This window comes from Plectropomus leopardus, chromosome 15 (genome assembly GCF_008729295.1).
Source record: "Plectropomus leopardus isolate mb chromosome 15, YSFRI_Pleo_2.0, whole genome shotgun sequence".
Classification (NCBI taxonomy): domain Eukaryota; kingdom Metazoa; phylum Chordata; class Actinopteri; order Perciformes; family Serranidae; genus Plectropomus; species Plectropomus leopardus.
Genome location: NC_056477.1, coordinates 13,407,515 through 13,426,290, shown reverse-complemented (window position 1 = coordinate 13,426,290; position 18,776 = coordinate 13,407,515). Strand labels below are relative to the sequence as shown.

The window sequence follows — 18,776 nt, the reverse complement described above, 5'->3', positions numbered from 1 at the left end:
AATACAAATCAAAGCTGAAGGTCCAAGAGGCCATTATTTTTTAGTGCAGAGCACTTCCACATGTTTTAGGAGAATGCCAATGCTGTTATTTCTCCAGCCTTGAGTGAGTGATGTGCTGTCGATAGCCGTGCCACAGAGGAACAATAAGCAGGGGTAAATCTTAGAGCACGCCGCTCTGGGGAGCAGTATTCACAGAAAGCCACCTCAATATGGAAGCCCACTAGCCTATATCCTCTCCCAGGGTCGATGGATGGAGCCTATTGTCATCAATAATTGGGTCTTACATCAACCACCCATTTCAGTGATAAATACTTCACTTTAGAAAACACACACACCACAGTGACATGCAATCATGCATACACAAGGAAACACACGCACACTCCCAGACACTGCTATTGTATCATAGGTATTGCTTTGGGGATTCCTTCCTCCTAGCGATGCTCCCATTCAGACACTGTCTGTGGAATTTAAAACAAGAAGGTGCAAATGAATAAGTAAACATGCGCTTTCCTGGGGGAGAGCTTCTCACGGCTTCTGGAGCATGTAGTCAACCGCAGAGCATAGCTGTGCCCGGGGGGCTACAGGGATAAGGGGGTATGTAACCCAGATCTCACTTGTCTATTGTACATTGTAGCTGAACTGAACAGACGCGGTTACAGCCTCACTGTGGCAAAAGCCTGTGTGTGTGTGTGTGTGAGAGAGAGAAACAGGCTGATGCTCAAAGTCTTGAATAAATATAACTTTACAAGTTTGCAGATTATAAAAGAAGCCAATTAGAATGAAAAAAAAACCCAAAACTGAGAAAATTTGAGCAGCATTTTTTGCCCAAGGTCTATTGCATAAAAAGAGGACAAAATACTTTATGTGCATAGACCTATATTCTTGCAATTATTTTTAGAAGATAATTTCAATCAGGGAGATAGATACAATTCAGCTCTTCTTTGCAGTACCATGGCTCCGTCTTAGGAAGACACACAGCTCTCTGTTTGCAGCTCACCAGCTCACATTGCAACTTTTGAGCTGTTTGTAACCTAAGAGGTTTTGAAAGCAGCTCAGCAACAGGCCTCATGTATCGCTGTTCTCACCAACACTCACTTTCTGCTGTACACACTGCGCAAAGCGGAAGCTGTTCCTCTACAGCTCCGCACTGTGTTCATGTTCACTATGATACAATAAGAGCAGTATTTTAAAGGCCATATCCAAAAAAACTTGCTGTCACTCTCCAGTGGAGTAAACGTCATCCTTTATGGACATCGACAAAATGATGTTTGCACTGTCTGAGCTTGTGCTCCCTGGTTGACTCGTTGTGTCAAACCTCTGCTATTTCCAAGTTCAATAATTGGTATAACAAGAGTTATGATTATCCGTGCCTCAGTTCAGTGTGTGCTTCCCACTGTGTACTCAACTACTTGGTGTCTTTTCTGTTGCAAAGGGCTGGAAGATGTCTTTTGTAATGTAAGCAGCTCATTGAGTTTCTTGACAGGAGAGGCACACACACTCTCACATACGTAGAGAATTTGCAATCCTTTTAAAACTTTGTGACCTGAATATATTCCCTGCATTATGTTTCCTTGGTGGTGGCACTATAAGCTGGCATTTTGCAGTAGTCAGCATTAAATGATGGATGTCAAAACACAGTTGATGCATTATGCATATAGCATTACAGATTTAAGGTGTTTACTTGTCACTTTGAGGAAATGCAAAAATGTGAAGTCATGTGAATTCATACTCTTGTCACTTGCACTTGTATTTCACGGTCCCGCACCACGCCATTTCCGATAAAAGGTTTTCAGGATCCACTTCACCAATTTTATTGTAACAAAATGAACAACATATAAAATTTATGTCTGCCCGTTGATGGAGGGATGTGAATGCTAAATATGTCTTAGCTGACCCCTAAAAGCACAGTATCCGGATTGCAATTTTTAGGCAGGTGCCTCATTCACTTAGCCTCCTCGTCCTGCTTCCTTTTTTTCTGTCAATCCACACATTTGAATGACACAAAAAGCGTACATCAACAACTTCATGCTGAGTGAGCTGACATGCACTATGTATAATGGTATTGATACAGAGTTCCAGGTCACATCCTCTTGTTTATGATACATCTGCAGTAAAATACTTACAAGACATGCAAGTTTTTGCTTGGACTGTATTTTTTTAACCTAGAAAAGATGCAACGGACAGTGCTGCCCCACAAAAACACAGCGATGCATAAAAAAGCAATAATTCTGTTGCAGAAATACATATTTTCTGAGGAGCAGCACATACGATTTGCAGAAACAAACAATACAATATTACTGCATCAAGTCAAAGCGAGATTATGAGACAGCCACATCTAGCCTCAGCTAAAGCTAAATCAAAAATTGCTTGATTTTTCCCCGTCTGCCATCTTGAAAAATATTCATTTTGGTGAGCTGACATGACAGTTATTTAGTCAGTCAATCCACAATATTTAATGAAGCAGCAGCTAAATCCAATGATAAACAACAAAACAAAAAACTGCCAAAGTCCTGTTAAAGCTAATTAAGAACATCTCAGTTACTGTCACTCAGCTTTTGATTCTGTTGGGAATAACACAGGTGAAATGTAATGAATTGGAAATTAATTCATCTTTTTGATTGCAACATAAATATTTGAAGTAGGACAGACAGAAACACAGCCATTATACTGGAGAGAAGACAGACATCTCTACAGCTGACATCTCCAACACTCAGCAACTCACACCAAAATAATCTAGCCTAATAAGTAATAATACAGATAAGATGAAAAATGTGTATTTTGATTTTGGGGTTAACTGTCCCTTTAATGCCACTGTGTTATGTTATTTGCTGATTTCTATAAATGTGTTGTGTTTTCAGGTTTCACGCCTCCTGGAATGGACAGGTCATCTCCAGACAGCAGTCCAGTACATGGCTTTGTGCGTCAGGCTTCCGTCACCACCGGATCCAACATCCCCATCATCACAGAACTCGGTAAAGCTGTTCACACCCACCTCAAATGCAAATATTGCATGCCATACCCAATAACCTCAGATCAACTCATTACTCATTTGCAGACATAGACACATAGAGCCAATAATCTGAGACTTAAATGTCATGCTGCTGCCAAAAGTTCCAACTCATTCAAGGTCAAATGGACTTGAGGAATGTATGGTGTGGAATTTTTGTTCCCTTTCATGGTGCTGGTAGCTCTGCCCAACTCCCGTTCATATTCGTATGTGAATTATTGGATCTGGCCAGCTTGTGTCAAGTGGTGATAATGTTAGCTACAAGGACTGGAAAATATCTTTGCCCTGAGGACAATGTGGACAACTGTAACTTGAGAATGTCAGACAGGCATTTTGAGGACTACAGCTACATCTCCTGCAATTTGTCCACTAATGCACAAGAGAAACTCAGCCTGATGGAGAGGGTGAGAGAGCGAGAAAAGGGAGGAGAGTGAAAAAGGTAGAGGGGGAAAAACTGCCTTGGTTGCAAAATGGGTCCATTTATTAATAACAATGGCAGTGGCTGTATTCCCACTGGTGGTGGGGACTCATGAAACTTTCAGATCTCTGAGGGGCCTTCTAAAGCACCAGAGACTGGCTACTCTGTCTCCCCTGACCCAATTAGGGAGCAATGGAGCATGAGGCCAGCTAAGAAAAGGCCAGAAAGAGAAAGGAGCTACCTAATGTTACTTGTAAGCGGGCCAGCCATTACCTGCAGAGAGGCTCTCCCATTAGACTGCTGCCCGCATACGTAATCATCAGATGCTATCCATGTTGGAGTCCTTGGTTGCCGTCCTGGACTCAAACGCTAGAAGCTCCAGTTGTGTGCAGAGGAGAGGTGGCTGCATGTGGAAGCATACACTGTAATTACACTGTCATATGTTCAGTTTGCAGTGCCAGAGGCAGATTAAAGTCGAGTTGGAACATAAAAACATGCCTCATTTGAGTTGCATGACCAATTTTGCTTGTGTGGCGTGTAAAGTAGGTGTGTTTATGGATAAGACCATGTTTATCCCTTTCACTGTCTTACTGTGAAATAATTTATTATTGTTGTAGCGGCACAGTGGCTTGACAGCGCTGGCTTTATATCTACTGGGCTCTCTAATCCAGGGTGCTTTACTTTTAGATACCGGACAACCATGAGTAAATCCTGGAGTTGACACAAGTGGAGCGAAAATGCCTTTATTGCAGTCTTTGAAACTGTTTCAATAACGACACTATTTCTCCCCTTGCTGCACCGTCTCATCACCATTAGCTAAACCTGGCAAACTACTGCCATTGGTTTCACTCAGTCAGGAAAAAAAAAGTGGAACCAACATACAAATGATAACAGAGCTGGGTAAGCTGAGCCTTTGTCCTCTGCTGCCGTTCGTTCCCTCGCTCCGCCGCTCTGCTCCTCATCAGCTTGTCTTGATTTATCTGGCTGTAGTCAAGGCCCTCGCTGCTCCCACGGCTTCACTTTGAACACATTTTGATTCTTCGTTCTGGTTGAAATTGACTGTCTTGTTTTGGCCCCTTTTTTAGTGATTTTTTTTTTTTGTTTTGTTTTGGGGGTATTTTTTTTCTCCTCCAGTTGCGTTTGCAGAGCATTGCTAGGCTTTTGATCATGCTCAGTCTGTCCTTGTGGCTGTTTTCATAGCAACACCCTGCCCCTCACCCCCCCTTCCTCCTCCAAACACACACACATCCAGCTCCCCCTCCCCAATTCACTCCTTTGGCCCAGGCCCGTTTGCATCAGCCCCTTGTCTCTTTGACTGACATTTCTGTTCCACAGTGCACAGGAAGCCGGGGAAGAAATACAATTTCAAAACCAGAAAAAACTCAAGATCAAACCATCTTTTAAGCTGTTTATTTATTTTTTAAATTTATTTTCCAGTTTCTTTTTTTCTCCTCCAGACCATATCTCTGAAGCTCAGATATCGGAGGAGTTAAACAAAAACTTGTGATGCTCGTTTTTCAAGTAACACTGCTTTACTGCCCATAGCTGCGAAAACACAGAAAAAAGACACACACTATAGAGAGCACTTTGTGTTATTTAACCAATTATACCACACACGAGAGGCAAAAAAATATCTTTGTTATTTCAGTTTTGGAGTTAATGTCATTTACACTGTGCCATTTAGGTCATTTAGCAGACCTGGTTTAAAGTTTATAATGGGATAAAAAAAGTGTATTGTCACCTGGCTGTAATTTGATTTTCAGGCCAAAGGTAAATATTTGAGATGTATTTCTCTAAAGACGATGATGTGACAAACACATTCATCAAAGAACACTATAAAAAACATAGCATGGATTTATAAGTGCATGGTTTTTTCATGTGATGTATTAGCCATTGTTGAAGTCTCACTTATTACCACATTTACTGGATACACCAAGAAATACCTATACGCTGTTTTCCTCACAAAATATTCACATTTTGTTTTTACTTAGGTTACCCAGTCCAGAAATTGTCACTGTCTCTTTACTGAGAATTTATCTGTTTGTGTGTTTTACCATATATAAAGATGCCATGGCTACTGAAGTACTAATGCAGGATAAATGTTTGATTTATACAGAAATGGGGACTTCTACAATGGTTATCACTGTGTATGCATAATACACTTAAATATTTCTTCCTTAACTTGTGGTTTGTCGTAATGTATTAAATGCACCCTGCATGTGATTAACAGTTAATATAGTTAATATTCAAAATACTGAATAATTTCTCAAAAAGTCAACAACACTTTTTTTCACCTTCCAAACAATTATACAGTACATCATCACAAAAGAACAAATTACAGAAGAAGTATTTTCCAACAGACTTTAAGGTCATGACAGTATTTAAGGCTCAATCAAAATGGCCTGAATTGTTTGGGGAAGAAATAAAGTCTTAATCTTGTAGTTAAAAATATGTGCTGATGTGTGGACGCTGAATATAATGTGCATCTTATGTAACATTATATTGAAAGCCTGGACCCATATACCTGAGATGTTTTTGTTACATTACCACGATATATACAAATCCTTTCAAATGTAACTTAATATTAAACAAAGAAATCTTTATTTCTGATCTCTCAGGTGTGTTGGTGTGTGCGTGCGTGTGTTTGGCTCATGCCTCTTCACAGTGCCCGTCTCTAACTCCCTCCCTCCCCTCTCTCAGTGAACGACTCAAACGTTCAGTTCCTGGACCAAGATGATGATGACGACCCAGACACAGAGCTGTACCTCACTCAGCCATTCGCCTGCGGCACCGCCTTCGCTGTCAGTGTACTTGACTCCCTTATGAGTGCGGTGAGTTCTCAAGCTGTGTTGGAGTGTTTTCCAATTCCTCAAAATCATTTTTCAAAATCATACATTTTGAAACAATTTTGATTTCCCGGTTAGTTCGCTTGTGGATGCTGTAACAGAGTCATATTTAGAATTTGAAAAAGAAAAAGTAGAGAGAAGTTTCCCACAGAGTGCATGGAGATGCTTCGCCCACTGGGTAACAATTGCATGTTGTTGCACTGGTAGAAACTTTAGGATGAGAGAAAGAGGGTGAGCTGCCTCGAAGTGAGTCGGTTCTCGAAAGATGGTCCTGAGAAAACTTTAGAAGGCAGTACCCCAAGAATGCAGCAGATTTTTCAAGTTTCTTTCGTTTATTTGGTGGTCCTGATCAATCTGTTATTTCACATATAATTCCAAAGCTTATATTCAAACATTCAAGTTTATGGTAACAAAGAAATTATTTCCAGACAGTTAGCATTAAAGAATAGCTAATGTCAGGCTGTGAGATTGAAGATCCAGTGTCAGGATTTAGGGTGCTGTATTGGCAGAAATGGAACGTAACATGATAAGTGTGTTTTCTTTAGTCTATAATTACCTGAAAATAAGAAACGTGTTTTTATTACCTTAGAATAAGTCGTTTATATCTACATAGGGAGCAGGCCCTCATCCACAGAGTCCGCCATGTTGCTGCGTCATGTTTCTACAGCAGCTCAGAACAGCCAGAGTTTTTTTTTTTTTTTTACATGAAACTGCTTTATTTACCAGTTCAAATCCCCAGATCCATTTGTTTTGGAGAGGTAGAGACCACTGCGAAAAATGCAGCTCCCGATGAAAACCTCCTGAACACCTGGATCTAAAGTAATCGGTGAAAAACGATGAGCTCTCATTAGCAGGCACTGGGCTAGCAGCCCATCTGTGACCAGGCGAACAGCATTGGAGAAACACTTATTTGTAACGTAAAACTTTGTACTTTTTACTGGTTTTAATCAGCTGGTCCATTTGTTTTTGAGAAGAGGAGATGTCTGCAGATAATTAGGCTCCCAGTTTAAAAACCCTCCTGAACAATGAAAACTGAAGGAATCTTAATGGGAGAAGTTTCAGCTGGTTGCAGTCTGAAATACTCACTACTAGATGCCACTAAATCCTACACACTTCCTTTAAATGCTGCCCCTGTAGAGAAAAGAGAGTAAGGTTGGCAAAAAAGTTAGTAGATGCACAATTTTGGCATTTCAAGTAGGCTTAAGTTGGTAAATGAAATGGTACAGTACATTCATCATACATTCCTGCCAGCTCCACTGACATCAAAAGGTAAATTGTTGGCATCACCTCTTATATTAAGTATTATGAGTTCAGCTTCAAGAGCTTTATTAGATCCTTAAACAAATGTTAGTGCTGATGGCGATGACACAAGCTTGGCTGTAACAAGCCAAAGAAACACTTTCTCATCTTCTCATGTCATTGCTGCACTAGAGATGAGATAAAGGAGGAGGTTTGAAAAAAATCCTCCTACACCTCATTTATGCGCTCCCCTTCGTCTTAGAACGAACTGTGGTTTTCCCTTTGGTGCTGCAATGGCTTAATTCCAGCAGCCCTCTCGGTGAGTGAGGGGTTAGAGGGGCTTGCAGAGCCGAGCTGAGCGGGGAGGAGAGCAGGCGTCAGCTGTAGTCTGGCACTGGTCAGAGGTGAAGCCAGCTAATGGACAGTGCTCATCCATCATGAGGCTCTGCAGGCCTGTCAGGGGCCCGGGGAGAGAAGCTGCCACTCTGGCCCGGCTGCCGAGTGACATCGGCTGTCTTCACGTGCAGCAAAAGCAGCTCCTGATCGGCTTGAAGGACAAGAGAACTTGACACCCGCAGAGAGCAGTCAAATCGTCGTTTGAGAAGCGGACATCATGCAGTGTGTAGATCAGTCTTCCTAGAGGAGAGAATACTGATGTGTTGAAGTACCTGTTTTATTTAACGTGATGATCCTACATGTATTATTACGTGATTATTAAAATATCCAAGTTTGACCATGTATCTCTCAAATTTAAAACATTTATATATTTTAAACCCTATGAGATTTATGAGAGTTTCTACAATGAATAACTCAAGGGTTGTTCTCTTTTCTGTAGTGTTATATGGTCAGAGATAGATTGCTTGAAAAATTCTGAGCAAATAAAGCTGTTTTGGGATTGCCGTCTCCATTCCTGAAACAGTGGACGATGATGAACATTTAAAAAATCCAACAGTGTGGCACCCGGTGGCTCAGTTGGTAGAGCAGGCACCCCATGTACAGAGGCTGTGTCCTCACCGCAGCGGCTGTGGGTTTGAGTCCAGCCTTGGCCCTTTGCTGCATGTCATCCCTTTTCACGCTATGTCTATCCTATCTAATAAAGGCAATAAAAAGCTCAAAAAAATATCTTTAAAAAAAAAAATCCAACAGTAACCGTTTGATTTTGTTACTGTCTGGATAATCCACAGAAAATGCTGTGTTTTGTTACGACTATTGTTTTTGCCGAAAGTAGGTCATAAAAATGTAACACACAAAGGTCTTTGGATTATCTAAAGTCACAAAAATGCTGATCCTGCATTTTTCTAAAATAATGAAATCGATATAAAAACACCAAAAACAAAATTCCATTCACATCTGTTGTATCTGGATGGAGAAAGAAGTCTAGAAGACAAAAAATAACAACAAAGGAAAACACTGTTTGCATGGCTGTATACCACTGGAGGTAAATTAAAATAGTTTTTTTTTACAATCATTTTGTTGAACTACTGATAATTTGGCATCATAGGAAGATTCACAAGACAGAGTCCTCTGTAGTCTTCCATGGCCTTTCTCTTTCATCTCCCAGCCAGCTCTATGTAAAGAGACAGGCTGAGGGTTGACATAATAGAAGCTGTGCTTTCTTCCCACATCTGCCACCTCCCTACTTGTGACGGCATCTGCTTACAGATATCGCCTCTCTCTACTCCCCAGACATACTTCAATGATAACATCCTCACGCTGATTCGGACGCTGGTCACAGGGGGAGCCACACCAGAGCTGGAGGCCCTGTTGGCTGAGGAGAACGCCCTCAGAGGAGGCTACAGCACACCGCAGACACTGGCCAACAGAGACAGGTGTCGTGTCGCCCAGCTCGCCCTCTACGACGGGCCATTTGCCGACTTGGGGGTAAGTGGATGTTTAAGCGAAGATGACACGTTTTGGCACTACCCAGCAGCACACATCTGGCCGCCTCCGCTCCTCGCGGCCCTTAATCCGATGTGAAGAACAGTGATCACGCAAGCAGGCCTTAGTGGGTGGAGAGGGAATGAGGCTTTAGAGAGAACAATGAACACCACCAAGGAAATTCCAACTTTAATTGGTTCCAACCTTGTTTTTACAGGTTTTTGTTATTGTTATTCAGAACTTTCAATGTTGAAGTAATTTTGTTTTTTCTTGCATGAATTATGGCATAATTTTAAAACACTGCTGATTGTTACAGTCTGCATTGCCAACGGTTGGTATTCGCTTGCAAGAAAAATACTCCCAGCGTTGCATGGCATGGAATTTTCACTACAACTTTACAGAGAATATCATTTACTGTGATGGATCCAGATCAACAGGCTGACCTGCACACTCACTGATGGTGTCTTTATTCTATTGTTCACCAGGATGGCGGCTGCTATGGAGATTTATTCTGTAAAGCACTGAAGACATACAACATGCTGTGTTTTGGAATCTACAGATTAAGAGACGCTCACCTCAATGCGCCGAGCCCGTGTACAAAACGGTACAATTCATACCTTCAATCTTTGTCAAAATGAATATCTTGATGTAATAAAATAACAATTGGGGTTCAAAGTTGAGTATTGCTGAGAGTGAAGTATGCTAACCAACCCCCGGCCTCCCGTACCATATTAAAAGGCTGAATTACACACAGTAAATAAAATGGACTCAATTCAATAGAGGATCAAAATAAAATACTGAATTGACAGTGGAAACTTAAGACAGGAATATAATGTTACTCTAACATGTACTGGACTTTTTTGGGGCATTTTTCCTTTATTGGTAGGACAGTCTGAGAGTGACAGGAAAGGTGGGAGAGAGAAGGGGGAATGACATGCAGCCACAGGGCCACAGGCCGGACTTGAACCCAGGACGCTGCAGAAGCCTCAGCCATATGGGGCGCACACTAGCAGTTAAGCTTAGAGGTCGCCCCATATTAGACATTTTTAATGTAATACATATGTCTATACAGTGTTTTATATATGTTGTTCCACATGGCCAAAATCTTCTAATTTGTGAATGAAATATAATATAGAGGGCAGTATTTTTTCTATTTTGTATCATTTTTTTGTTATACAAAATAGAAATTTGTATGTTTATCTTAATATCGAATTCTATTTAGTTTCTGTACATTAAGTCCTTAAGCATAGCCTTTTTACACTCCTTAAAGTTTTTTCTCATACATCATTTATCCATACTTCTCCTTTAAATGTTCTAGTAATGAAGTATACTCAATCTACACCTCTCTTACTTTGATGTTTTCATTATATATGTTATTTCCCAAAACTGATCATCAAATTAAAATCTTTTTTAACATTTCTACCCTGGGCAGGTATGTGATCACGAACCCACCGTATGAATTTGAGCTCGTGCCCACAGACCTGATTTTCTGCCTAATGCAGTTCGACCACAACGCAGGCCAGTCCCGGACAAGCTTGTCCCACTCTTCCCACTCCTCCCATTCCTCCAGCAAAAAGAGCTCCTCTGTCCACTCCATCCCGCCCTCCAACCGGCAGAACCGCAGCAGTAAGACCCGGGAGGCCCGCGACAAACAGAAGTATGTGCACTCACATGTTCTGTAGATTTTTAGCCTGCATGCTAAGTGTTTTCTACCTGACCTGTATTCGATAGGTGTGTGTGTTTGTGTGCAGACGGTGACACGTGCACTGATGAATACTGTGTATTGTGTGTTTGTGGTTTTGTTTGTGTGACTTGTGCTCTGCGTCCATCCTCAGTGTTTGTGCGTTTCCTTCATAATCATCTGCATGTGGTACTCGCTCTCACATCACAGCAATCATAACATGACATGAACAAATTCGTAAACTCACTTTGGGGAAGCTCGTTTGCTGCAGTCAAAGACTTTTGAGAGTCTTTTCTTACTAATGAGGTCTGTGGCATTGTAAACAGTAAAACCACTTGTTTGGATGGCACAGCTATTGTGGTTGGAAACAAGCTTACAGCAAAGGCCTGAACCACAACCAAATGAACTGACATAAAACAACACGACTCACATTCAGTATGCTGTTCAGTCTACCTGTTGTTTCTGTCTTAATATTTAGTCGTTTTGTGTCGAACTCTTAATATTTGTGTAGTGGTTAACTGTTGTTTGGTGGATATTTGTGCACATTTAACGTACATGATCAGATGCCTTGATCATGAATGTAATGTTCTGTGATTTAGTAGCTGATATTGATTATAAAGCACATTTGGCTAACATTACTATCATAAGATCATCCCTCATTAGCAGTGTTGATATTTTGTTGGTGCATCTGTAGCCTACTGCTTTACTGCATGTCCATGTTGGTAGCCCTCTTTCCTGTTCTGTTTATACAATTATATAATTTATTTCCAAATTTGGTAAAATATTTTGAACTACATGTTATATTTTCCTTATTCTCCTGCCCCCAAAAATATACCCTTTGAGTTTACTTTTCAACTGGGAGAATAACTGAATTTTAAAATTGTGAGATATCTAAAAGCATGCAGATTTGTTATGATCGTGCTTTTTAAATTGTAGATGATAAGCCCTCAATACATCTTAAAATTAAGATGTATGACGTAGCCTTAATACTGTAGTAGTAACTATATTAAGCCGTAGTTGGACTGGTAGTCATTTGTCAGTTGTGTATTGACTGTAAATACGACTCACTTACAGTAGATTACTTACCTCTCTTTCTGAAGTGCAACAAGGATGAATAGAATGGGCCAAGGTATGCAAGTTAACGATTCTGCATGACTTAGCAACCTTTACCTGGGGTTCAGATCATAACTATGTCCTCTGTGGATATTGTTATGACGAGGGGTTTTATTTATTATGTTCTTCAGAAGTAAACCATGCCTCAGTTTAAGTTTTGCTTTCATCTGGAAAGCAAAATGTCTGCTGCTGCTGCTCCTGCCTTCTTCCTGCCATGATCAGGACCATCCCCACATTGCATGAGGTTGAGACGAAATCCCTTCTTTCTTTGTGCCCTTACCTCAGTTATTCACTTGATATGAGTTTTCTTTACCTCCAAACAAATCCTTTTTTTCGCATTGTTTCTTTCTATCATTCATCATGCCTTTTTATGGTTTATTTCAACTTGAGATGGTTTGCATTGTGTGAGAGGTCTGTGTGTTTGCGCATCTTCCCTCCTATTGAATGCCAAAAGATGACTGTAGCAGACTTTAAGATCATAATCATATTTATCAGTACAGTAGGTTTTTATCGTACCAGCATCAGCATATATTACAGTTCAACAACATGTTGCCCGACTGTACAAACCTGCATCACAGCTCACATGTAGGTCAGGCTGATTCAAATCCCCCTGATGCAGCCAATTGCTTACTTCTTCACACAAGTTTAAGAAAGTGTGTCCAGCCCTGTGCCATCGGTCACACCGAGAAAGTGGGAGGTGTGACCAATTTAAAGTCTAAATTGAAGGGGGATATGAGTCTGTAAGTTACCTTCTTGTAACCCTGTGCACCTGATATGGTGGTTTGAGGCGACATCACTAAGTTTACCGTATCAGCAGCAGACTCTGGAGAGAGATGGCAGACATCTTGCTTCACCTCAGGCAAAATTCTACACATCAAATGCCTGTGCTGTAACACACGGCCCCGCAGCCTTAAGCTTGCTGACACACACACAAGCCCGAACAAATGAATCTCCACACATGCAGGGCTGCATGAACATGCATACACACATACACACACACCAACATGCACACACGCACACAGTTTGTTCCACATAGCAAAGTTAAAATTTGATATTACAACTTCACCCAAAAGGAAGTGACATGTTGAATGGCATTGCAGATGCTTGTGAAGTGCTAGGTGAGAGTTTACAAACTTCTGACAGCTGGCATACACCTTTCCCTTTCCTCATAGCATGCTCAGAAACAGTAGCATACTTAAACATGAAGAGAGTCTTTCCAAAATGACATATCAGACTCTTTCAAATCTCTTCCATCATGTAATGACTATCAGTCTGAGAGTAAAGCTTTAATATGAAATGTGACTGTTTAGCACATACAGTAGCATAACATGTTGGCTATCAGTTAGTTTAAAGGGACAGCTTTTTTAAATTACTAAACAAACACATTTCTGTTTTAAGACTAATGGAACCTAGCCATCCAAATATTTCAGTGTGTTTTTCCCAGGTTTTGAGAGTTTTCTGCCTCCGCCCTTACAAAATTGAAATGAATGAAATTTTATTTGTGGTGCTCACAGTATTGAAACAGTGGGTAGGATTTTAAGACATATATTGGCAGAATGGCATATAATATTCATAACTATGTTTTCATTAGATTATAATCACCTGTAAATTAAGATTTTTTGTGTTTTTGTGGCCTTGAAAGAAGCTGTTTTTATCTACAGACAAAGCTTCCTCGGAGGTGCCCATGTTGTCTCCACAGTAGTCCAGAACAGACAAACCAAACACTGGCTCTAGATAAGACCATTTGCATTTCTGCGTCTGCAACTGTAGTTCTGCTACACACTTGGCACATGGGAGGAATTTCAGTTAGGCAACTTTACCACTAGGTTTCACTAAATCCTATGCAATGGACCTTTAAAAATAATTTGGAGTGTAAAGTGAACAAGACATCTGCAACTGGTGTCATCTCAGAACTCACCAGGAATTTAAGATCTTTGGGTTATTTTCTAGTCTTTTTCCTTTGTTGTTTGTCTGTAGGAAATAAAGGCATAAAGCCTCAGGATGAGTGTTTTTTTTTTGTTTTGTTTTGTTTTTTCAAGTAGAAGTAGCAACAGTCCTAGTAGCAAATCTAGCACTGTTCCTGTCCTCCACTCTTGTCTTTGCATTGACTTGATTGGCAATCCTTCTACTTCTAACTTTTCTTTCCTGTGCACCTGAAAGGTAATCTAGTTTTAATAATTCAAGGAGCCAGTGCAAGAGCCTTCTTAGGAACTATTCCCTGTGCAGAAAGCAGTTACTTCAATAACTCTGGACCCTTTTGTAAGCACCACAAACTAAATTCCATTTGCTTTGGTTCTGTTGAGATGGCATCAGTAAACTCTCTCAGTACTCAAGCAGCAACCTTCAAGGCTGAACAATGCAGTCATCATGGAAGTGCCCAAACCTGCAGTTCCTCTAAAGGCCACTTGAGGCTGGTCCCAGAGGCGAGTTAATCCCATTGGCCCCCATGTTAAAATTCTCAGCTTTACAGCAGAAATAAACATGTTTAAAGCCTGGTACAAAACATGGTTTTGGTCACTTCAGCTAATTTCCCCCTTCATGACAGCTGCAAGCGGGGTGATAGTTATATAACTCCCCCATTTACATTTTATTAAGGCTTCAAGTTTTAGTTGCTCCAAAAATCCAAGATGGTGATGACCAAAATACGGAACTCGAGGCTTCAAAACAGGAGTCTACCATTGATGTATTAAGAGACCTGGATACAGCATTGGGAGCGGGGCCCTATTGTTTCTTAGAAAAGCTGCTCAGTACCAGGATCTTCCGCTATATGGGGCCCATAGAGCATGCTCAGCAGAGACTTGCAGCGGCCGAACACGCCCAAACGGCTAACCTCTGCTGGCCAAACGGCAATCTTCAGGTTTAGCACTCCGCTAGTTTAAAAGAGGATACAATGATTTAATCTTTTAGATTTTCTGAATGTTATTAGACTGAATGAATTAAAGCCTGGTAGTTAAATTATTATAATCATTATGCGAGGGCTTTGATGCTCAAAATATTTATCTACTGATTTATAGACATCTCTTTCTCAGTCTAAGTCAATGGTCAAGTCTTTCCCGGTCTCATGGCATCACGTGATGGAACCGGTAGTTGTTATTTCACTTTTGTCCACAATCTAAAATTGGCTTCAAAGCCTGGCGCTGTTCAGTAACCGTTAATGACATAATTCCAGTCTCCTTGGGCTATTGAGATGGCATCTAAAATCTCTTTCAAAACCGCAGAAAAAATAAAAGTATCTTGTGGCTTAGGGGGAAATTAGAAAGGTTTTTGTAACCTGGCAGACCTGACTCTGTAACACTTAAGAATAGAACAATACCCTTAGGATGATTATTGTGTTGTCCAAAATTGAATACTTCATTATACAGTAAATTATAATTTAGACAGATTATAGCCGTCAGCTTTTCTTGATAACACTACGCCACCATGTCAACAACAACATGACTTTCAAATTGGCTCAGTGCACCAGAACACAGACTTAAACTGGACCTCACAGTTTAATGCTAACCACAAAGAATGCCATGCAAATCTACCACTTAAACTGAGGCAAAATGGTTGTAAGTAAAACCAAGTTGCATACTTTCTCCAAATTCACTCTTTCTTCTCTTCTTCCTCTCTCACCTTTAGAAAAGAAATGGTTTACAGATGAACCAGAAAATGCCTACCCACGGAACATTCAGATCAAGCCCATGAGCACTCACATGGCCAACCAAGTCAACCAATACAAATCCACTAGTAGTCTGATTCCACCAATCAGAGAAGTTGAAGATGAATGCTGAACACAGGGTTTTCTTGCTGACTCACCCGACATCTGTATGCTCTTTCAAAAGAGATGGGAGATCACCCATGGAGGATTGATGATGATGTTGATGATGATGACGACAGGGATGTTGAAGACTGACACATTTCTCTTCACTCATTCTTCTAATCGAGGGTTGGACAGAAACTCGAACTGGAAGGGACCTCCTATGTGTATACCTTTAATGTTACTTCCATGCTCTTGGACATTGTTTTATTTATTAATGTATCCATAGTGATGTACATAATGACAATCAAATAAGGATTGTACAGCCCCTTCCCCCTAGCACTTTTTGGAATTATTTTAAGAGTCAACGAAAAAAGAAAAAGAGTACTTCCTGTAATTCTTTGCAATAGTTCACCTCTTCGTGAGACCAGACTCCATTGCTAAGGTGACTGGTTATTGGATGATGAGGGTTGCAGCGATAAACTGATCATATCATCTCCCAAAGATCCACCCAGATTCGTCACGTCAAACCGGCTGGGTTCATCGACTTCATATTTCCTGTCTGCTTCTGTTCTATTTGCACTAAAACTGAACAAGTTTCTTTTGACAGAACAACTGGAACCATCAGATTCCCCCCAATAAAATGTCACTCAGCAGAGAAAGAAGGGAGGGAGGGCTGCTTGGCTTCGGAGGCTTACCAATCTTGCTCTTAGGTTGTTGTACATCATGTTGTTGCTTAAGGTTTGCTAGTTCACTGTTGGCTCGTCATGTTGAGTGAGAGCATTCCGGTCCTGCAACAGAATCATCTTGCAAAGCTGTAGTCTAAAAAAAACTCAAGAGAATGGTGTAGTGTTGGTGTATGCTGGCTGAAAGAGAACCCTGTACCTACACGTCGTCTGCTGATGCGCCAGATCATAAAGCCTGTGACTCTGTTTTAAGCTCCTATCGCATGATATGTGCCTGAGCCCCCTCTATAACAAACAGTGCGGTTGATCAACCTGAATACATGAGACGGATGATAAACAACCTATACTGTCCTTCATGCGTTCAGGAGCATTTACGTTATGTGCACGCTGTGTCTGTCTGTGTGTGTGTGTGTGTGTGTGTGTGTGTATGTGTGAGAGTGTATGTGTGTGTGCGCATCGCAGTCTCTTGTCCTGACCAGTGCTGTCATTTCCTCCATCACGCTGTATGTGATGGTGCACCTTTGAAGGAGCAGCATGTGGGATCTTTGCTCTAAAAATGAAAGTCATGGTAGAAAAATAAACATTAGAAGAGTTTAGAGGGTTTGGATCTACTAACAAAGTTATAATGTTGCATCAAAAATCAAACCAAAATTCCCAACTATGATTGAGTTGAGCTAACACGAACAGCAGCTGCGTGCCCACCGTTGACGCTTTGCTGCGATATCTGCAGCAGAATTTGGGATCATACAGTAGAGTGGTGTATCTTCTGAATGTTTTGTCTGTTACAATAACTTTATGTGTGTTTAATGAAGGAAATACCACGTATCGCATAAAAGTGGGCATCAATGGGTCCTCCTTTGATCAAAGCAACTGCCTGGCACAGGGTTGGCACAGAGGCGGTAAAGAGCTTGGATGTTCTCTGTTGCCAATCCAGATGTCACACGCCTCAAAACTCTCAGGAGTTAAGCTGCTATGTTCGGTCCCCTAATGAAGGGAAATGCTCAAACATAGTTGGGTTAAAATGCAACAATGCCACAGACTGCTTATAAGGATACTGGAGAGGAAACAGTGTTCTTTATGCTAGCCTGTGTGCAACATGAGAGTGTATTTTGCACGTTTAGGCGCTAATAGATCCAAATCAAGCTGTGATAGTGATGGAGGATTGAGGTGGTAGCCTTGTACTCCTAATACATAAACTTCATGCAAATATGTAGTTGAATTTATACATTGAAACACAGTTATTTTGTATCCATAAACATAATCAATTTGTACTTATTTTTCTAGACAAGAACCAATTGAAAAGTACTATAGGAGATGAAAAAGACTCAAATTATATCTTAAGTTACAACTACATATCAAAGATTTTGTTTTTGACTGTATCAACATTTATTTCACATCATACTAAAACTAAAGATTATTTTTTTACCCCCTCTTTAACAAACTGCATCACTCTGGAGCCACTAAAGCTTAGACTATCTTGCATTGTGAAACCGCCATCTTCAGCCTGGCAGCTCAGCTCTGTTAAGTGCTTATAGAAATAGAGTAAGACTCATCTGAAGCTTCTTTTAGTTGCGCAGATGAACGGCATCTATTAAATAATGCACCTACTACTAAGCATCCCTAGCTGCGAACATGCAGACAGAAAGCTGGTGAAAAAGAATTATGTATTGGCGGGTAAATATTTTATTTAGATAGAAAGCAGATCAGAGTGGTAATAATAATAATAATGAGAAGATCAGAGAGTTGCTCCCTCTGTGCGCAGGCCAGAACTGAATGACCTTCATTAGATGTGTTTGACCTAAATTAGGTCCCTAGTGTGGAGGAAAATTGTGTACACTCAAGCACAGTGTGCTGGTGTTTTCAACAAAGTATGATTTCAAATAGGACAGGGAGATGCTGTCTGTTTATTGCAGTGTTTCTCCTCTATAGGCTGTAAAGGAAAAGTAAAAAAAAAAAAAAAGAATATTTGGAATAAAAGAATATTGTGCTAAATATGTTTGTGTAAATTAAACCCATTATATAAACCACATTTCTTTTTCAAACAAAATGATCTGAGCTTCAATGTACGTCTATTGGGTGTGGTGCAACTATACTGAAGCCTCATACACATTGTCCTGAAGTGAACTTTTGAGCTGTGATTACATCGTTGTCACACTTTGTAGCATATAG

At 40.6% G+C, this 18,776-nt stretch overlaps 1 protein-coding gene across 12 annotated transcripts in view; it reads left to right on the top strand.

Annotated features, from left to right (window-relative positions):
* Positions 1 to 17,735, top strand: part of kcnma1a (potassium large conductance calcium-activated channel, subfamily M, alpha member 1a) — a 173,163-nt gene extending 155,428 nt beyond the window's left edge. For 8 of the 12 annotated variants that reach the window (XM_042502562.1, XM_042502561.1, XM_042502555.1 and 5 more), the window contains 7 exons: positions 2,859 to 2,972; positions 6,126 to 6,256; positions 9,197 to 9,391; positions 9,874 to 9,992; positions 10,821 to 11,045; positions 12,170 to 12,198; positions 15,804 to 17,735. In XM_042502562.1, coding sequence (XP_042358496.1) covers positions 2,859 to 2,972; positions 6,126 to 6,256; positions 9,197 to 9,391; positions 9,874 to 9,992; positions 10,821 to 11,045; positions 12,170 to 12,198; positions 15,804 to 15,955 — 965 coding nt within the window. In that variant the 3' untranslated portion in view covers positions 15,956 to 17,735. The remainder of the gene's footprint in view (positions 1 to 2,858; positions 2,973 to 6,125; positions 6,257 to 9,196; positions 9,392 to 9,873; positions 9,993 to 10,820; positions 11,046 to 12,169; positions 12,199 to 15,803) is intronic. The other 4 variants (XM_042502566.1, XM_042502565.1, XM_042502564.1 and 1 more) reach the window with 1 other exon arrangement.
* The last annotated feature ends 1,041 nt before the right edge of the window (positions 17,736 to 18,776 follow it).